At 39.7% G+C, this 19,330-nt stretch overlaps 3 protein-coding genes and 1 pseudogene across 5 annotated transcripts in view; 2 read left to right on the plus strand and 2 right to left on the minus strand.

Moving 5' to 3' along the window:
• The window catches only part of LCB1 (long-chain base1), a 71,887-nt gene extending 66,493 nt beyond the window's left edge, over positions 1-5,394 (minus strand). Inside the window, exons 1-2 of the mRNA XM_087374714.1 lie at positions 5,195-5,394; positions 3,367-3,441 (exon numbers count right to left, since the gene is read on the minus strand). Coding sequence (XP_087230840.1) covers positions 3,367-3,403 — 37 coding nt within the window. The 5' untranslated portion in view covers positions 3,404-3,441; positions 5,195-5,394. The remainder of the gene's footprint in view (positions 1-3,366; positions 3,442-5,194) is intronic.
• Positions 1-19,330, plus strand: part of LOC147905803 (Transducin/WD40 repeat-like superfamily protein) — a 375,013-nt gene that overhangs the window by 320,385 nt on the left and 35,298 nt on the right. The gene's annotated exons all lie outside the window — the stretch shown is intronic.
• LOC147905804 (pentatricopeptide repeat-containing protein At1g06140, mitochondrial-like) overlaps positions 1-19,330 on the minus strand; it is a 191,239-nt pseudogene that overhangs the window by 150,614 nt on the left and 21,295 nt on the right. The window lies entirely within an intron of this gene.
• Positions 17,017-18,073, plus strand: LOC147905808 (uncharacterized). The gene is made up of 3 exons (XM_087381819.1): positions 17,017-17,272; positions 17,381-17,449; positions 17,574-18,073. The coding sequence occupies exons 1-3, from the start codon at positions 17,099-17,101 to the stop codon at positions 18,048-18,050; spliced, it is 720 nt and encodes a 239-aa protein (XP_087237945.1). The 5' UTR covers positions 17,017-17,098; the 3' UTR covers positions 18,051-18,073.

Here is a 19,330-nt window from a genome sequence, read left to right on the forward strand (position 1 = left end):
AGATCCCTAATCTAGGTCACTTTGTCATATGCCGTGACCCCATTTGTGAGCCCTAGTCCAGGGACAGTCAGGTACAAACTATGTAAGTCAGTCTCTCAAGCCTCAGTCCTTGTTCACTGGTATCCACTAGAGAACTCAGTAGGCTAGTGTTTCCATCTTAGGGTTTAGCTAGGTCTAGGTCTCAACCTAGGGTAGGAGCCAAGTTCGACAGTGCTTGCATTAATGGTGGCTTAGATGGCTAAGGTCTAGGATTAATCCGAAGCTTAAGCATTAATAAGGAGGTGCTACGGGAAGCCACGTTAAGAAGAATTCAAAGAAAAGGTCCTATAGGACACGTGGAACCACATGAGCAAGCCAAGTGGCAAGCAATCGGCATGGGGGAGGTTTCTAGAGAGAGCTCCACTTGGATAGAGGGAACTCGAGGTAGGAGTTAACGTGACATTGCTGAGGGGAGCACTGGAAACCATGGCTGGGCCTCTATCTTGTTTAGGACGTAATAGAGCTGATTCAACTTTTGGAATCACATTAATTTTTGGTGTGTATAAAGGGAGGTGCGCCTTGATTGGCTTCCCCAGTGTGGTGATAAGGCCCTTTACACACCTCGTCCTCCCTTCACCTCTCTCTCACGCAGCTCCGTTGTATGCCCGCGGACAACAAAAGCCTCTTTAATTGCCTTGCACAATGGTCTACATTTACCGTGTGGGCAGCATCACGCCTTGTTCGAGATTGGGTTGTTTCTTAGGCATTCGTGGGTCTACTCTCAGTGTCAAAGGGTCATCCTCAGAATTGCATTCCGTGCGCTCTCAAGGAATGTTATTTGTATTTCACAATTCTCCAAGTGTAAAGCAAATTCTTCCTATTTGGGGAAGGGAACCCTCAGTAGGTACAGGGACCCGATCTGGTGTCGTCTACATTTCTCTAACCCTAAACTCTCTCTCGAAGACTTTAATAAAATTTCTTTCTTTCTTTCTCTCTCTCTCTCTTCATCTATGTGGTGCATACGCATATGCCTCGCAATACGGTTTAAAGAAGGTCTCGCTGCAATTACACGATCATTAACCATTGCATTTTACAACTAGGGTGGCTGCCGAGAAACCTGGTGGCTTCCCATCAAACTATAGCATGCAACCCGAATGTTAGAAGCAATGATGCTGGACGCCATCTCCCATAAACTATCCTCTTGCGTTGACATAATGTGCCTCTACCTGAAAGAACCGCGGCTCCTCAACCCTGTAAGCTGGAGAGGCACGATCAATGGAGAAGGCGTGAACCCCCTCCCTCAGTCAAGCAGCACCCCCCTGGCAACAATCCGAAGGACCCCCATCAATTGTGTTGCAGGGCAACTCCAAAGGCAATCTCTTTCCGCACAATGGAGGCATCTACCATCTACGCATCCTAGGTTTGCTAGGCTCATAACTTGACCTAGACAACTCAGAATTTACCAAGCTGAATCCATCCTTTAGACCTCACGTGCTCTATCTAATGTGATCAAGGTGCTAGACCTATCGCATCCGCCTCACGGTTAAACACTACATGATCGTGATCTGCCCTCTTTAAGCTAAGCATCATTGCCCAACACACCAAGGCTCACCCCAAAGCCAACCTGAAGGTGTCAAGAATAAACCAATGGTACCAAAGACCCAGCGGGTGTTAGAAAACCCTTGTGGGTCTGCGAAGCATCATCAATATCGTACGGCATGTTGATAATTTAAGATAAGTGGAGGGTGATCCAGTAGGAAATAATCAAACGACTCGTAACTTCACTAATGTTGAAGTCCAATTCGTGTGTTAGCTTGCAACATCCTGTCACTGGATGTGACTACCATGAATCCATCACCATCTATAACAATTCGTGTGCTAGCTTCCAACATCCTGTCACTGGATGTGACTATCATGGATCAATCAACATACTATAGATGGTGTAAACAAGACCATATTGAAGACAGCAAAAGTAAACCATTCCAAAGACAGTAAGGTCATACTACAAATCACACTTAAGGTGATGAGTGACACTGGAGGTGACTTGGACACACTGAAGGTGTCATGAACACATTAAAGGTGTTATGTGCTAGCACTGTAATTAATGTGGTAGCCACACTGAAGGTATAGACACTATACTGAAGATAGCATACATAGTGATAAGAGCTCTGAACTCTGTATGACCATGCGTGCGGAATCGGCTGGGGTGTGATGTCATGTCATAAGAACTCACAACAAAGAAAACTCACACATGTAGCCAGTACACATGTGATCATAATACATGAAAATAGAATATCCAAAATGTAGTGGAGAAAGGTGTAGGTTACATAAGCACCAAGGCCAATTGGCTGGCAGAGCTTTGCCCTCAATGAGACCCTCACCTGAACAGAGCTTGGACTAGCTCTAGAGTTGTGTCCGATGTCCTATAATCTTCTACAGCAATCTCCTCAGCACGTGTGTTTCAAGTAAATAGGCTGGCTGAGGACATAACAATTTGTTGTTGGCATCCCCACCTTCCCATTGATCTACTACGTCTCTTCCAAAACTTCTACTTTCACATTGACCAAGCCACCTCTCTGCATACCTCCAAAACCAAGAAATCTGTGTGCCCTTTCTAGAACCAATATTGACTCATGAAGAATCTCTTTTGTGGGACATCTCCTTTGCAACCACGGTTGTTTCTTGGTCCCCATAGACAACAATTCTCATCCTGGTTCTCCTTCTGTCATTTTTCCAAATCCGAATTCGGATTGCTGCCTCGTACCATCATTTGGTGATTATATGCACACCATGATAGGACAAACAGAAAAAAATTTTAAGGTAGTATTATGTATCCTTGTTTTAACAAAGCAATACCTTTGCAAAAGTTTAATTTCTTTAAAATAAGGTAATACACCCAAGCCTTGGGTATGCTGCATGGTCTTGTCCTCACGATGCCGATCCAAAACAAAATATTGTGGGGGTAAAACAGCGAAATCGAGCATGCTCCTAGCCGCTTCAAATTTTCCTTCCAGCGTGCAATCATACGACTGCCGTCCAATCAACCTCTCCCAAAATCAGATATTTTTTAGCCAACAGCATGGCATCAAGTTTGGTCTCAATTTACAATCCAACCTCGTCATGTGGCTGAAATGATACTAATCTTGCTATCATATTTCGTCTAAGTGAGCATTGTCATCTCCTAAGCTATCCAATTTAGGCGGGATGCATGCAACATAGGTTGCTCTCTGCATGAAAAAATGCAGGTAGCTCAAGCCTGCAACGAAGAAATGGAGGACTGAAACCAAAGTATGCTGTTAATTCCAACTTTTCCTATCAAATACCAAACTGAAAACATTCAAATCCTGGAATGTAATCCAAATGTAACATGAGCTAGATCAAACTCACCTGAATCTTCTGCCATTTGCAAAATAGAGAAATCCATTTTTCCTGGAGGAAGAAGTTCTTTTAACTCTAGCCACACTGCAAAGGCAGACAAAGAATATAAAATAGAGTTCCAAAATATTACAGAAGTTATGATCTTAAAAAATATATTTTACATGATGTGGACAATAGAGCCTGCAGGCTGCATCAGCGTTCAACAATGTCAAAAACCATAAGGTATCACGCATAAAAGGATTGAGATCTGAAGCACATGTTTTTTAACCAAGGTCAAGAAAGTTTTACAGACAAACAACGGACTGCCAGTTCTTCCCTTTTAGAGAGGGTGCAAATCTTACTAAATGTATGTATACCTTCATAAGACTAGAATATATCCAGTCTTACTAAATGTTAAGAGGTTTCACATTTCAACATACACAGAGATCTCCCATAATCAAGATGTGTAAAACGCTGGGAAAGCAATTTTACAGTTTGTCATTGTGCAAGCATAATGACCTGACATGCATGCAATTTCCCGACAGAATATATTAGCAAGCAGCCTACTCTTGAAGCTGCACTAGTCGTTACTTAAGGAGGCTGCTGCCAACATATCTGTGTTAGAAGGGGCTGGTAGCACTCTGATATGAGGTTTCAGAATACTGTCCCAGGAGGGGAAGAGAGAGTTTGTTTCTTTGGTTCAGCCAGAGATTGAAAATTCACAGGATGTGAACTTTTTTGTAAGACATGCAAAAAGTTATGCTGTTTCAGTTAAAAGTGGTTTCAATGTGATAAGGTGTCGCTCAAACGAGTATGGTAGTTGAGAAGCAGACCATGATCCTGACCTCTCAGATGTCTAGCATGCTGTTTGGTATAGTAGTGTGATAATAGTAAAGGAGACCACGCTCTTGACCCCTCTCATGTCTTACGGTTGCTGGCTTGATGTGTCTCTTTGTGAATACGGAACCCAATTCTGCACCCAGCGATTTGAATAGCATAGCAGCTGATACTCCAATGGTAGCCTCATAACTTGCAAAGATGGTTCACAGATAGATAGATAGATGTAGATATAGATATAGATATAGACCTATACCTACGCCTATGTTGGGGGGAGAGAGCGAGAGAGAGAGAGACAGATACAGTACTGGACAATGTTGGAAATCCGACAGGCTTTCACAAAAACATCATCGTGGACTGCTGCATCTAGGTGGAGTCAGATGTGGGATGATGCGGTGGCGCATTGAGGGTTATAATCGAATACAATAGTAGCTTTCTTTGAACCGTTGAGGCTAACAATAGAAAAAAGGGACAGAGCCCAAAGATGTCCAGGATTTCGTTAAAGCCTTAAAGCCTGATCTGAGGCGTTGACGGAGCCTGCTGACAGCTGTGAGATAGAGGAAGATGAGATTGGAAGCTTTCGAGAATTTCACAAGGGCCAAGGCGTTTGATGCTTCGAAAGAGGGATCGTCGTCCGAAATTGGCCACGTATGGAGGACGTGGTCTGGTTCTAGAGGTGCATATACCTCCGCAGGGTATTCCTGAGTTCTTTCATCTCCTTCGTTGGTCAAGCAACTATGTCGGGAATCCTATTCCAATCCACTACCCTACCATTCTTGATGTCTTAGAATTGAACTCGGACTGGATGATGCTCTTTCTGTTCAACAATCCGTTGGCCGGATCCATATTCTCTGACCTTTGGATCAGCTATTTCTCGACTTGAGACACGACTATCTCACGGTGATTCTCCTACACACAGGAAACTCACCTCCGGATACGTATTTCAACAATTTCAATGGCTGCCAGACCGCAAGATGGACTCTCCAATTATGTACAAAAGTGGAGAAGTCTAGCTACGTACCTGGACACAGTGATTTTGGACGAGAATGTGCTCCGCTGTTGAGGTTATCTCCGAGCTTCGAGTGGTTGTGTGGAGTCCTGAAAAGGAAGGATGAAAGGAAAGGAAAGGAAAGGGGCAAGGTTCTTAACTTAGAGCATGGTTTTCAAAGCACATATGGCAAATTTGTAGATGCTAGAACTTTCAAAGCACATATGGCAAATTTGTAGATACTAGAACTTTTCCTCATTCCCACAAGCACCTTTCATAGACACCCCTTCAAAAATGGCGCCCTCTCCGCACGGCCTCCAAGCCACTTTTGGAGGGGCACGCCATACAATGGTTGAAATTTGAATCCGCCATTCTCAGCCACCGCATCTAGACACTCATGGGCACGTATGGCGGGGGCTTCAATCCGGGTCTCTTCCCATCAATTGAGGATCGCGACAAGGAGAGCCACGAGTACGCCCATATAGCAGCGGATCTCTACAAATTATGCGCGTTGGAGGAGGTGGAGACAGGGTGGAGACAGAGGAGCATTTCCTGTGTACTTGCCCAATCTACTTTGGCAGTACCATTGTCTCTTTCAAGCAGGACACGGGTTTGGTCCTCTCTCGACTAATTCATTTCTAGGACCAAGTTTGTGTTGGCCTCTATCTGATGGAGATGCCATGACATAAAGCCCCTATTGCACCAGATCCACGATGAATATTGAATGTCATGCGATAGTTGGGCTTTAACCTCTCTTCTCATGTGTGGGCACAAACTGGCTTGGCTATGTGTATTGATCCCCGCCCACCAACAGCAAGGGAAAAATCGTAGCTTTGCCAAGCAGGGGCTTGGTGTGTAATCACCCTCATTTTGAGTATCCATCTTTGCCAAGCGGGGGCTTAGTGTGTAACCGCCCTCATTTCGAGTATCCTTCTATTGGCCTTACAGCTAGAGAAGGGGTGGACAACATGTCGTTACACACTAAGTGGATAAGCTATCTTGAAAAAAAGAACCATTGGTAGCAAGCAAGTGTGGATCGCCCACATGGTGGTGTACCAAGGCAGGTGTGTGTAGGTCTAAACCCCCTTGTCAGTGCATATTATGGATGGGTGAGATACAAACGAGGGATTGAGGTTGTCTGCGCTCATGCATGCCTCCCTTTTTAAGGATCAAATCACCATTACACAGGTGGCAACCACATCACAGCACGCCCGCTTGGGTGGTTGGTGTATACCGCGCTTATATGTTTAGTCGAGTAATTCATTGAAGAGCCATAAGGCCTCACACATCCGCGCTTATACGTTTAATCAAGTAATTCATTGGGTGGTTGGTGTAAACCGCGCTTATATGTTTAGTCAAGTAATTCCTTGAGGAGCCATAAGGCCTCACACATCCTTTGTTTTTGCCTTCAAAGTTACCACCTAGTTCCCCTCCCTCCCAAAAAAAAATTCCCAAAGTGTAAGCCACAAAAGAGGGCAATCATACATCTATTAAGGACGCGAGATGGTTTACCCTAGCCCCACACAATTGTCTCTTCTTAATCATTCAAAATCACTTTCCAAATTTGAATTGGACTCCTCTGCTTATATTTTGAATTGGGCTACCCTACTCAAGGAGGAGGGCCTACAAGTGCTCCAAAGTAATGTAAGACGAAGGTGACAATTGCTTTTTTTAGTACAACAACGTTACCACCTAAGTAAATTGAACAAAGCTTCATCGATCACTTTAAGTGACTCTCCAAGAGGTTACCACCTAAATGCATTCACAAGAGCTCATAGAAGCTAGGACCCTTAAAAATTATGAGCAAAGGACTTTTCATGATGTCATTGTCCTTGCAAGCTAGAATGCTTCTCAAAAAAAAAAATTCCATGAATTCAAGTCAGCTTTGACTAGCTAGCCAAGAATATGATATTGAAGCCCAATGCCACAACCATCTAAAGTGAGTAAAACATCTAATAAACCTGAACATACTAAACAAAGCTTGAAACATTTATGGTACATAAGCAACATGAGCACTTGTGTATAAGCAATGCTAGCTTTACTTGATAGCTTCAATCTATACAACCGAAGAAGAGAGACTACCTTGAATGTGTGGACAAGGAAAAAAAAAGATTACCACCCCTTTTTTGAAGTAAAAGGGCCACATGTCAATAGCCCATATCCAATCCCAAATTAGTGACCCTAAGGGACAAATTTGCAATCAACCCACTCCCATATCCAATCCCAAATTAGTGACCTTAGGGGGCAAACTTGCAATTAACACCTAGCTTTGTAGGAAACTAAGAAAAACCAATGTTAAAGGACATGGTAATTTTTGTAATGCTAGACCATGTTGTTCAAGAAGAGTAGAAGTGTTGAGATGGGGCCAACCTAGTAGTGCTTGCAAAAATTCACCTTTAATTTATTTCATCGATTTAATGGGGAAGATTTTATTTGTTTAATTTCCAAATTTTAAGCATACTAGTTTAGCAAAATTACACCTCCATATTTAAACATTGAAATTCATTTAGTTAAAGGCTCTACCTCATGTTAATAGTTTACAATAGGTTATATTTTCTAGCACTAAATATAATGGTGCATGGCCCTTTGGATGGCACACAATTGCTTGTTAAAAACTATAAGGCTATAGCATCTAAGCAAGAATGTGTCTACATTGAAGGTGATTGAATGTTAAAAACCACACTTGGTGGTAGACTGAGGCACAATTCGACCCATGCTATGAATACAATTGTTAAATCATCATAGGTAGAAAAAAGATGCAATTTCCTATATCTTTTCTAATAATTATCTCTATGTTGACACAACATTAAGCAAGACTTAGCTTTTGTTTAACTATGAAGGGGGCAAGGGAGCACTGACCACACTAGCCACAGTGCGTCTTGTATTATAATGAATGAATGAATGGGTTACAAGGTCAATTGTCCATTTATGCTTAACCTTTATACTTTAAGTTTACTACCCTACATCTAATTTACTTCTATAAAGAGTAGCTTCTCGATTGATGGTGCACTTTTACTATGTGAAGTTCATGGTTGGCTGACTACACTCATAACCTCATAGTAGATTATAATTGCATGTACTAGTAGCAATCACACTTTTAGAGTAGCCTTTGAAAGCAATAACTTCACAAATTATTTGTGGTGGCTTGGAATTCCACTTTTGTGAATGACAATGCAATGGTTGGCTATTTCTTGGTTTGCCACCAAGAAATGCCTATTCAAGTAAGAGAAAATATAATTCCAAAAGTAGATTTTTTGGCTTAATTGTATCATTCCAATCAGGTATTTGTAATTGCAAATAGATTTAAGACAAATTTGATGTCATACTTTGTGTCATATTGTATGGTATTTTTTATGTAACTTCTCAATGATTTCGTTGAACCTTCTTGATTTTAGCACATATTGGATGAGGACATGAAACCAGATAATGTGAATATCTCGAACAAGAACAAGTTGAGAGGTATGCGAATTAGAGTATTACACATGACAATAATACTCTCTCTCTGTCTCTCTCTCTCTCTAAGGCAAAAAATGATGTTTTATTGATTGTGATTTTATAAAATGTTAGAATTCCAAACATGGCTAATCTCCTTAAGAGACGAAGAGTGTAGACTTGAGATGTCTCCTATCTCAAGCTAGAAACCGAATGATTTATTGGCACACCAGTGACTTCAAATGGCAAAGATGTTTGTTTCTTCATTATCCAGAGTAAATAATTTTTGTTACATCTAGATTTTCCATAAAGCTTGAGCTCTTATCAATGCCTAGTCCTTTCTTGCCATGCTTTAAGCATCCCTAAGAAGAAGATAGCACAACTTCACCTCATGCAGGTAGCAACTTGCACAATCTTCCAAAATTTTCTAGCTAGGGGAGAAACCATAAAAATGTGGAAGATTTCCTCTTTTGCATGAGGGAATCTCTTACAATTTCCTGAGGAGATTCCAACTCTAGTAGCTCTGGCATTGGTCTAGAGAGCTTCATTAAAAATTAGCCAGAGAAGGGTGCCCTACTTTTTAGGAATTCCAATTTGCCGAAATTCTAAACAGGAGAGTTGTGTCTTTTGCCCCATCTTGAATTCAGTTTGTTGATGATATCTTTATTGTCTCTTTGGAAGGCTAGAGTATTAAGCAGATGGTTTCCAATCAGGTTCCTCCATAGAGACTACCTCTTAGCCCTAAGATCTTGAGCCCAATTGTCTAGCATGAAGCTCCTTCTTATTGTCATCCACTCTTTCCATTTTAACCTTTCCTTATCCTAGAAGTCTCTCCAACACTAAGGCCCTTTTTGATATGATCATCCTTGTGGATCATTGAGAACCAACCTAAGTCTACACACAAAAAGTTACCTTTTCCAATAAGGATTAATTGGTCCTTTACCCTCTCCCAAGAGTGTTAGAGAGATTATCCAACGTTCACTCCCTATGGAGGTAAAAGGCTCTAGGCTAAAAAATAGTGTAAGATTTGGAAGAAAGCACCACCTGGGAACTCTTTTAGATCAAACCCTTGCAAGATTTCTCAAGAGAAGAATAGCTTTAACCAAGGCTTTAATTATCCATTTGGATGCTAAAATAACAGTAGCTTCCTAAATATCTATTACTCCAAGACCACCTTTATCCTTGGTCCTGATATAAAATTCCCATCTAACAAGGGGTATCTTTTGTTTGTCCTCATTTGCTCTCCATTAGAAAAATTCTACATAGAGAGATCAGTGAGATAGCATGCTTCTTGGATGCCAACCAATCGAATAAATAAAAGATAGTCACAGGATAAAGACAATTATTTGTTACTAATCTTCTTCCTATTACTACATTTTTTGAAGGCCTCCCCATCTAGATAGCTTGATCTTGAATCTATCCATGACCCATTTCCAATCGGTCTATTTGAAACTTCAATGCCTAGTGGGATGCCTAGCATCTTGAAACTTGTTCTCTAGGAAGAATCTCGCAGTGTGCAAAGCTTCCAGTAAGGGCACCTCCTTACCCAAAACAGATGCATAGCCAATCTTCTTATTTAAGCAGTAACAAGGCATTCTAAAAGTCCTTGGTGGTGTTTTTGGGAAGTAAGTTTTTATTATTTGCAAACTATTGGTTTATTGACTGAGTACCATCTAGTAGGACAAGTCCATGGAGATTTCCTAGGTTAACCTCTTTATTAAATAAATCTGCTGCTATGGCAAAAAGAAGAGGAGAAATATGGAAGCCTTATCAAATAGATCTTTGAAAAAAGAAAGAGGAAAGAAGCTGTCCATTGATGCGAATTGTGGTTGAGGCATTGGAAAGTAGTAGATTGATGTAATCAATGAGGTAGGTTCCAAAAACCATGTCCTTTGGGGACCTGGTAATGAAATCATAGTCTAGCCTATTAGATGCTTTACCAAAGTCAATCTTTAGAAAGCATATGTCCTAGTATGTTTCCTCAACATATTCATAGCCTTCCCAAAGTGAAATAATAGCATCAAGTATGTGTCTGCCAGGTATGAATCCTTTTTTCACTTTCCTTAGCCATATTGTCATCTTTTTTAGAATCCTTAGAGCAAGGGCCTTGGCAAAAATTGTATGGCTATAGTAAGGCATTGTTAGTGGTCTCCAACTTCTAAGAGTAAAAATTGGAGGTTACCATCTTTTGTTATGAGTTTAATCACTCCTCTATTCAGATGAGAAGGGAGAAATCCTTCCTTGCTAGCTATGTTCCATAGCTTCAACAATTTTGGTCCTATGAAGAACCAAGTGGTTTATAAAATTCATAGCCCAGCCCATCTTCTCTTAGAGTCTTACCATCCTTTATTTGCATAATAGCTTTTGTAAATTTGTTCAGTTAAAGGGGCATCCATGATAATGACTCATAGTATGAGACATATTTCATCCTGGTAGAGCTACAAAAATATCCTGATGTTGTTCAATGACCTTATGAGTGATGTTTCTTGTAATAGCAAAGTTTAACTACAAAGTCTCTATTCTCCTCTAGATTCTTGGCATTTATATCTTCAATTATATTTAGTCATAAGGGCAACTCTTCTCTAATTTATTTTTTTTGGTAATCTGAAGTATTTTTTAGTTGGCCTATCTATTTTTCCTACCACTAGTCCCTTAAATAAACCTTAGCATGGAGATGCTTATGCGCTTATTGAATTCTAATTTGCCTCTTTAGCAAGATTAGCCTAGTATGAGCATCCATTTAGCATGATTGTGCTTCAGCTAATATCTCTACACTCTCTTTTTCCAACCTTTCACTTTTCGTGCTCCTAGATGCAACCACTTCTTTTCTGACGAGATATAAAAAAATCCTTGTTTGAAAGTAGGTAGAGTGAACACATAAGGGTTATGTTTCAGAAAAAAGTGGTTGCATCTAGGAGCAATAAATGTGAAAGGTTGAGAGATTTTCTCATTCCAAATTTGGCTGAACAACAAACTAGTTTATGGTCTAATAGTGAAAATGATTCCTAAATTCTAGTTTTAATGCTAAGGCTTACATCATCTTCTCCTTTGCAAAATAAAACCTGTCAAAGTCTTATTTCTTTGAGTTGGTGGCCCACTTGCTGATTTGACCAAGTGAATGTATTAGCCTCTATGATGTCCACTAATTTGGAAGCTTCCTTTACATTCCCCAAACTTCCAGCTCAGAGCCTCCCATCATAGTGCCTGAGTCCTCAATCATGTGGGAGTCACCTGCTATTGAAATCTTTTTGGAGTGATAAAATTTTAAACCTCTTAGAGCTTCTTCCTTAGAGAACAAGGGCTTGGAGCATACATAGAAACAAAATTTATCTTGTGCATAGGGAGGTTACATTGGATAGCAACCCAATTTTTTCATGGGTCTTTTATAACCTTGTCAACTACATTGGCATAGTGATATAGAATGCAAATAGAGGTGCCCTCTTTGCCACTAGAGTGGTTGGTGTTGAACCAAAGTCTTCTCCTATCCACCATTCCAAGATTTAAGCACATCTCTAGAGGCTTTGACTTCTTGTAAGTCTCTCACCAAAGGAGAAAGGGTTGCAGACTTGATCCATCTATCCAAGCACTTCCATTTTTGGGTTCAGAGCTACCTCTTATGCTGAGAGAGAGAACACTAAAGGTTTTGTTTCCCATTCTTCTTTTTACTATTTCATGCTAAGGGCTAAAACAAGAAAATTGTTGGCTTCATAGGGACATTAGAAAGCCTGATCCTCACTTTTTGTGGTTGTACATTTCTTGTCCTTAAGGATTTTGTTCACATTTTCATGTTTGCATTAATGTGTCATTCATTATTATCATTTTTTATCAAAAATTGTGTGAAACAATGTTATCACATTGGTAACCTAGAAAATTACTGATGAACCATATAAATATGTCGGTAGTAATATCCTTAATATGACAACAATACCATTTATACTACCATCGGTATTAGTATTTATACTAGCAACATTATGGAACTTACCAATAGTACTTTTGACTGGTTTCCCACCTATTTTTTTCTTATGGAAAGCTTGCAAGCCTTAAGTGATCTTCATTCTGCAAGATTGTAGTCCATAGCTCCTGCACCTAGTGCGGTGGGGTAAGATGGACCACATTTCAGTTGTGAGAGAAAGAGAGCGAGGAAGAGAGTTCTCATTGTGGTTGTGTAAGTGGTTGATTGCTTCAATATCTAGAGTATTGGGGTATATCTAGAGTATTGGGGTAAGGGTTGACCACAACTGCAAGCCAATGAATGCAAAGGAGAGTATGTGAGGTAATGAGATTTCCAAGAGGTTATTTTTGCCCAAGTTTTTAGATTGGGGAGATGGTGCAACTTGCCTTATATATTCATGTGAGGTGCCAACTGTATTTGAAGAGATCAATCAAATTGATGTATTTGGTGCAATTGTATTGATGTATGTTTATGCATTTGGACATTTTTGCATTTAGAGTTGCATTTAGTGCCACCGGTGCCACCTTTATTGTGTTTTCTCTATTGTTGTTTGCAATGGACCCCATGAAAGCTAAGGGTTGTTGCTTAGTTGATGCACGACGATGCTACAAGACGTTTGCAAACTTTACGAAAGTAGGCTCAAAGAATTAAAAATGAGACTCCATATATGATTTTATTCCATCATCGTAACGAATTTTTGTACAAAGGATTTGCTTTCTTTTACAATTTATCACTCTACAAACTTAAAGCAAGATTCATCTCTTCAAAGGCCACATAGCTAACTTCCCATCACAATCAAACACCTAGAGTTATTGCATTACATCTGTGGGTGTAAGCCTCTTCGATGGGTTTTCTAGCATCATCGTATGACCAATGTACGTCAAAAGTTTACATGTAAGTGCATGATCAGGCATGCGAATACCCAATGTGAAATATTGCAGGCATCAAAGAAACATTGCACCATTTTGTTGATAGTAAAAAATATCTGGATGTGGAATTTATCTTCCTTTATTTGCAGAACTCTGCAACTTTGGTGTAAGCTAGTGTTTTCAAGCATGGTCTTGCTCGTGACTGCAAAATCCATTGTTGCTAATCTTTTGAACTATCGTCTTACATGCGCTTCAATCTTTTGAAAGCCTTTCTACGCTCCTCTGAAACATGTTGTGCCATTCTCCAATCCACGATTCGAAAACGACATGCACCACTTTGAGTAAAATCAAGCAAGATGTTGCTAGGATGCAAGTCTATGTGGAACCGTTAGGCCTAATGGGATAGCGCTAGTCTAGCCATGAGAGCATGGATAAGATGGTGCAATTAGCACAAAGAAAAGTCAGTTCTTTGCAGCACGTCTTCTGAGCCTTTGATTGCATCCTCTAGTTCTTCTTCTACTTGTGACACCTTCTCTGCTCCTCCCTTCACGTGTGCATCAACATAATGCCTAAAGGACCCTTCATTAAATGATAGCTAGAGGAAAAATTGTGACAGGCTCCCACCATGGAATATGGTGTGATTGTCCAAGGGGGCTCTTCTAAGGTAGCAGCAACAACTCTTGTGAGGACAGGGTGTGCTATTTGCATTGCCACCTCTCTTTGTGCTTCTCATCTATACGAGCACCAACATTGCCCTATACTACTTGCTAGCATACCAATAGTGTTATAACAAACTAAGACAGCCTATTAGACAAACCCAATCGATGATCTCATATGTTCTTGATCCAATTTGTTTACCTCAAAAGATCTCTTGCTCTATGATAAATGTCACAAAAATCACATTCTTATGTGACTAGGTTGCTACTTTAGCTTTTACGTGGTACATCTAAGAACGCTTTCTTTCAAGACTACATCATGTCCTTTCTCCTCTTGCTTAGTTCGCGTCTCTACCATTCCAAACCTTAAGGCCAACTTTTTCTCCTAGCTCTCAATTCTACGGCTCTTCTAATGGAATAGTCACATAAGAAATGTGACTTTTGCAACATTTATCATAGCAAGACATCTTGTGAAGTTTGGAGGATGTTACTTTTATGCACAACCCATAATGCATCCAATACTGCATTGACATCATTACCAAATGATGCTCTTTTAATACACGTTTCCTCAAACCGTACATGTACACTGCTAATTTGGGATTCAAGCCAAAGAAATGTATCAGACTTCCAATTCACCATGCTAACAAGCTCACAGGTTGGGCATCTTGTTCTAGCATACTGTTTGTGTCATTGTATAACCTTTATCTTGAAATTACACAACCTATTAGTGCTTTCTATTATGCTCTAAATGACTTCTTAAGCTTGGAAATAATCAACCGGGTGTGATTTCTTGAGAATGGTTATGAAAGGGCCACCCTATAGGATTAGAGGCCCTTGGCAAGATATTTTATTGTTGGGTGTGCCAATTAGGGTGGGGCATTTTAAAATCTTTAGAAGAATTTGCCACGGATGGAGAGGGAAAGTCTAGGGTGTCATTTTGATAGGTCGGAGAGCATTGGGCGGGGACGACTCTCTTAGTAGGTCACTATGGCTCTCTTACTAGACACTAAAGGAGGGGCTTGCGATGGTGGAAAGTCATCCCAAAATTGTCAAAAAGCTTGTGACAAAAGGCTTGAAGACGTTTAGGGAGATTTGGGACCCAAAAATGGGAAGTGGATGCCCATGGAAAGCATTACCAGTAGATTTTGCTCTCTAGTTGGGAAACATCTTTGATGAGAGACTTCATGGGGAGAATCAAGGAAGACTGGCCGACTAGTTGCTCTCTAAAACATACTGATGACTTCAGAGGACTTGTAATGCCTTTAGGAAAGTCGCTTTATAAGTGCTCTCCAAAAGACTTGAGACCTCCAATGTCCTTTTGGGCACTCTCAAAATTACGCATACTGTGGAAGTTGCAGGCTTCGTGGTATCGCCCCCCCCCCAAAAAAAAAAAACCCTACATACACACATTGAAAAGTGAGTGATCATTGGTCTTTGCTCACATCTCCTTGGATCCATTCAAGTCTTGAAGGGAACCTAAGGTTTGAGTGATTAATGTGATGCTAACATATTCCAATAGTGCCCATTCCACCAATAATGGTATTGGAGCCAATGTGTTTGACAAGTAAAAACACATGTTATCATGTGAGTAATGGCTAGTGGGGGTAATCAAACTAGAATGAAACATTTGTGTTGCATCAAAATCATGAAAGTGACTTGCACCATAAGATGGTTGACAAATTGTAAATATGCAATGGGACCAACAATGGTGAATGAACATGATTACTCTTGGTGGTGGGCTGTACTAGAGATTGGGCAACCATGTGATGTTGACTGGCTATTGATGTGAAGAAACAAATACAAAGACCTTTTACATGTCAATTTATCCACGCAACTTGAAAATTCAACTTTTCCTACACCATTTGAACTTGAGTTGCAAAAGAGTCCCATTCAAAAACCCTCAAAAGTCAAAAGATCCCACTCTCTCCTTAGTATAATACCCTTGGAAACCAATGATTTCGTTGAAGTCCCCACTTGGCTCGCCTATTATTTGAAGTTCAAACCATTATTTTTTCACATGCCTACTTCTCACTACTCACTCTTTGTCCAAGTTTTAACTTGGAGTCACACACCAGCCCCCTTTAAACTAGGCCTTAAACTCACACCCTATAACTTAGGCCCTACACTAAGACATATGAATTACTATTATAAATTTGCAAATATTTCAATAACAATTCAAATAACTTATGGTCCTTCAAACTTCACATGAAAAAGTTTTTTATTTTTTAATTACAACCCCCAAAACTTGCAAGTCACGAAACCTTCCAATTTTATTTTTCATTGTTTAGCAATTCTCACATGACACCCAAGACGCTCATTATATAAAAGCCCCATACAACGATGTGTACATTGAAGGGGTATTTATATACCCCTTATATCGCTTATGTATATATATTTCGTGTAAGTCCACAAGATTGTTGCAGAATGCATGTGCTATCAAAGATATTGCTTAGTGAAATTGGGATTTATATACCCCTTATATCCCTTATGTATATATATTTTGTGCAAGTCCACAAGATTGTTGCAAAATGCATGTGCTATCAAAGATATTGCTTAGTGAGATTGAAATCCCAGTGGTAGTGGGCCCCAGTGGCACTGGGCACCCTCTCTACGTCGTAGACTGGAGTAGTTGCTCATGACGCGTTTCCTGATTTCCTAGATTTGCACGCTCCACCTTTTGACCGATCCATTGTTTCTCTCAACAGTTCTAACTTCTCTGTTACAAGGTCACATCCCTAGAGCAAGCAACCGATTTTATATGTTCTAGTAGGTCAAGAAAATCCAAGTGAATGAGCCTACGGTCGGTGGAGAGTAAGTTGTAACTAAGGAAGAGACTCTCAAATATATACACTAGTGACGCACATGTTATCAAATGACGGCGCAACAACCAACGCTTTATATTATCGAGCTTTCACTCTCTCAGTCCTCCTTCTTCACCCTCCCTTCCCTTCCACTTTGATCTCTGCCAAGTGCCAGTTGCTTATTTCTAGCTCGCTCCTCCATCTCTTTATCGCCCTCTTGAATCCCCATGGCCCTTTCCCTCTCCCTTGCCCATTTCTCTTTCATCTCCATCGCCATCTTCAAACCTCGCCCTCCTTTCACCACTCACCACCTCGTCGCTCGCCTCTCCGCCCTCTCCCTCTCCTTCCACCGCACCGGCTTCGTCCGCTCCGCCATCCTCAAGAGCCTCAGCTCCTGCTCCGTGAGTACACTCTTTATCTCCTCTCTGGGTTTCACATCCTATGTGCGAGGTACCTTGTTCCTCGACCGCTGTATTCTTGAAACACTGCCTAGCTAATGTTCTTTCCAGGTGGCTGTTTACTCGATTTGGGATCAAAAGGGCACAATAACAGACACTTCGTGTGACAAGTATCCAAAGGTGAGAATATTCACTTTCGCCATTCTATATGTAAAAGTTTCTTCCCAGGCGATGGGATTTGCCAATCTGCAGAGCTAATCCTTACAGTCTGCGTTGCTGAACTGAGGTTGCTATATTTTCCCAGGTGGATGATTTTGAAAAGGCTGTTTCTTCGATAGCAGACGTGGTGGACGTTTGCTGGTATGAGATCTCTTGCTTCGACTGCAAAGAGAGAATCTCGTTTCCGCAGCTATCACAAGGAGATGTAGTGCACCTGCGTGGAATCGTTGGCGAGTCCGAATATAAGGACTTACTTTCGTATTCATGCTTGGCCATTCTCAAGGCTTACTTCCGGCAAACAGAAGGGTTGCTATCTTGCACGTTCTACAAATCCTTCGAAGGTGTGAGAATGATAGGATTGGGAATATGGCAAAACACACAGGCAGCCTACGCATTCTTCAATTTGCCAGGAGGTTCACCTGCAGAATCGTACTGGACGAGCTTGGGCGCAAAAACCATGTTTGGGTTCTATGAGGCTGTATTCGTGACATCGGACTTAATTGCTTGCTTCTCCGTTCCCGAAAGCGTATTTCCCACCGAGATAGCGCACTTGGAGAATTGATCTTTAGGTCTAAAACGTAAGGCATATCAACTGATCGAACCCAAAGACGCTGAAGTGGCTTTTCCAATTTCCCTAGTTGGCCTTTCAACTGCATGGGTCTACATAGGATCACTACTCCAGAACTCCATGCGACAAGCACCTATCTATGACGCGTTAGAGACCCGATCAGCGAGGTCTCAAGGTTGGGATCCTAGGCTCCGTTTCATTTCAAAAGGAATACAATTTAAAACTTTATTTATAAATATGGACATGAGCTTAAGATGGGTGAACTTTTTCTTTATAAGGGAGGTGGAGGGGTGCCTAGGATATTATATTTATATATATATTATATATTATCTAAAATTCACTATAAAGTACTTTAAAAGGATTCTCTCTTTTTCGCTCGAGAAAAATAAAAAATTAGATATATATATATATAAAATCCTTTTTAAAATACTTTAGAAATAATATAATATATACACATATGATAATTATAAATATTTAAATATCAATATCAATAAATACATATATATTTATACATTTACATACATACATATATAATCATTTTTAAATTACTTTAGAAATAATATAATATATACATATATAATAATTATAAATGTATAAATATAAATATCAACAAATACATATATATTTATACATTTACACACACATATATATAAAGTAAATGTAAATATAAATAAATACATATTTAATTATACATATATATATATATATTTATATAATCTAATATTTATAGATTATATTATATATATAAATATAAATATATATTTATATTTATATTGATATAAATTTTGTTTATCAAATATATATATATATATGTATTTATATTTTTATATAATCATATATAAAGGTAAATAAATATTTAGAATAAATATAATTATACATGCATACATTTAATGAATATATTATATATTAATGTATTATAAAGAATATACATAATATTATATATTTATACATATACTTGTGTGTGTGTACGTACGCGTACGCACATAGACACGCATGGATAAATATATAAATATAATATATTATCATATATATGTATGTATATATAATGTTTTATTCTCTCACTCTCTCTCTCTCTCTCTTTGTTCTCTCTCCCTCTAGATACATATATACATGTGTGTGTGTGTGTGTGTGGGTAGAGAATATATATATATATATATATATGACACTCTATTCTCTCTCTCTCTCTCTCTCTCTCTCTCTCTCTCTCTCTCTCTGTGTCTCTCTCTATGTGTAAAGGCTTAAGAGCATGTCAGTGTGTCCGCGTGGCAGTCTCA

The sequence above is a fragment of the Dipteris shenzhenensis genome, chromosome 1 (assembly GCF_047967505.1).
Source record: "Dipteris shenzhenensis isolate YYH24624 ecotype China chromosome 1, Dip_SZ_1.0, whole genome shotgun sequence".
NCBI lineage: Eukaryota > Viridiplantae > Streptophyta > Polypodiopsida > Gleicheniales > Dipteridaceae > Dipteris > Dipteris shenzhenensis.

Bases quoted from the DNA above. Each gene is read 5' to 3' on its own strand.
- LOC147905808 (XM_087381819.1), top strand. From the start codon at position 17,099: ATGGCCCTTTCCCTCTCCCTTGCCCATTTCTCTTTCATCTCCATCGCC. The intron at 17,273-17,380 runs GTGAGTACACTC...TGTTCTTTCCAG, and splicing joins AGAGCCTCAGCTCCTGCTCC to GTGGCTGTTTACTCGATTTG. The intron at 17,450-17,573 runs GTGAGAATATTC...ATATTTTCCCAG, and splicing joins CGTGTGACAAGTATCCAAAG to GTGGATGATTTTGAAAAGGC.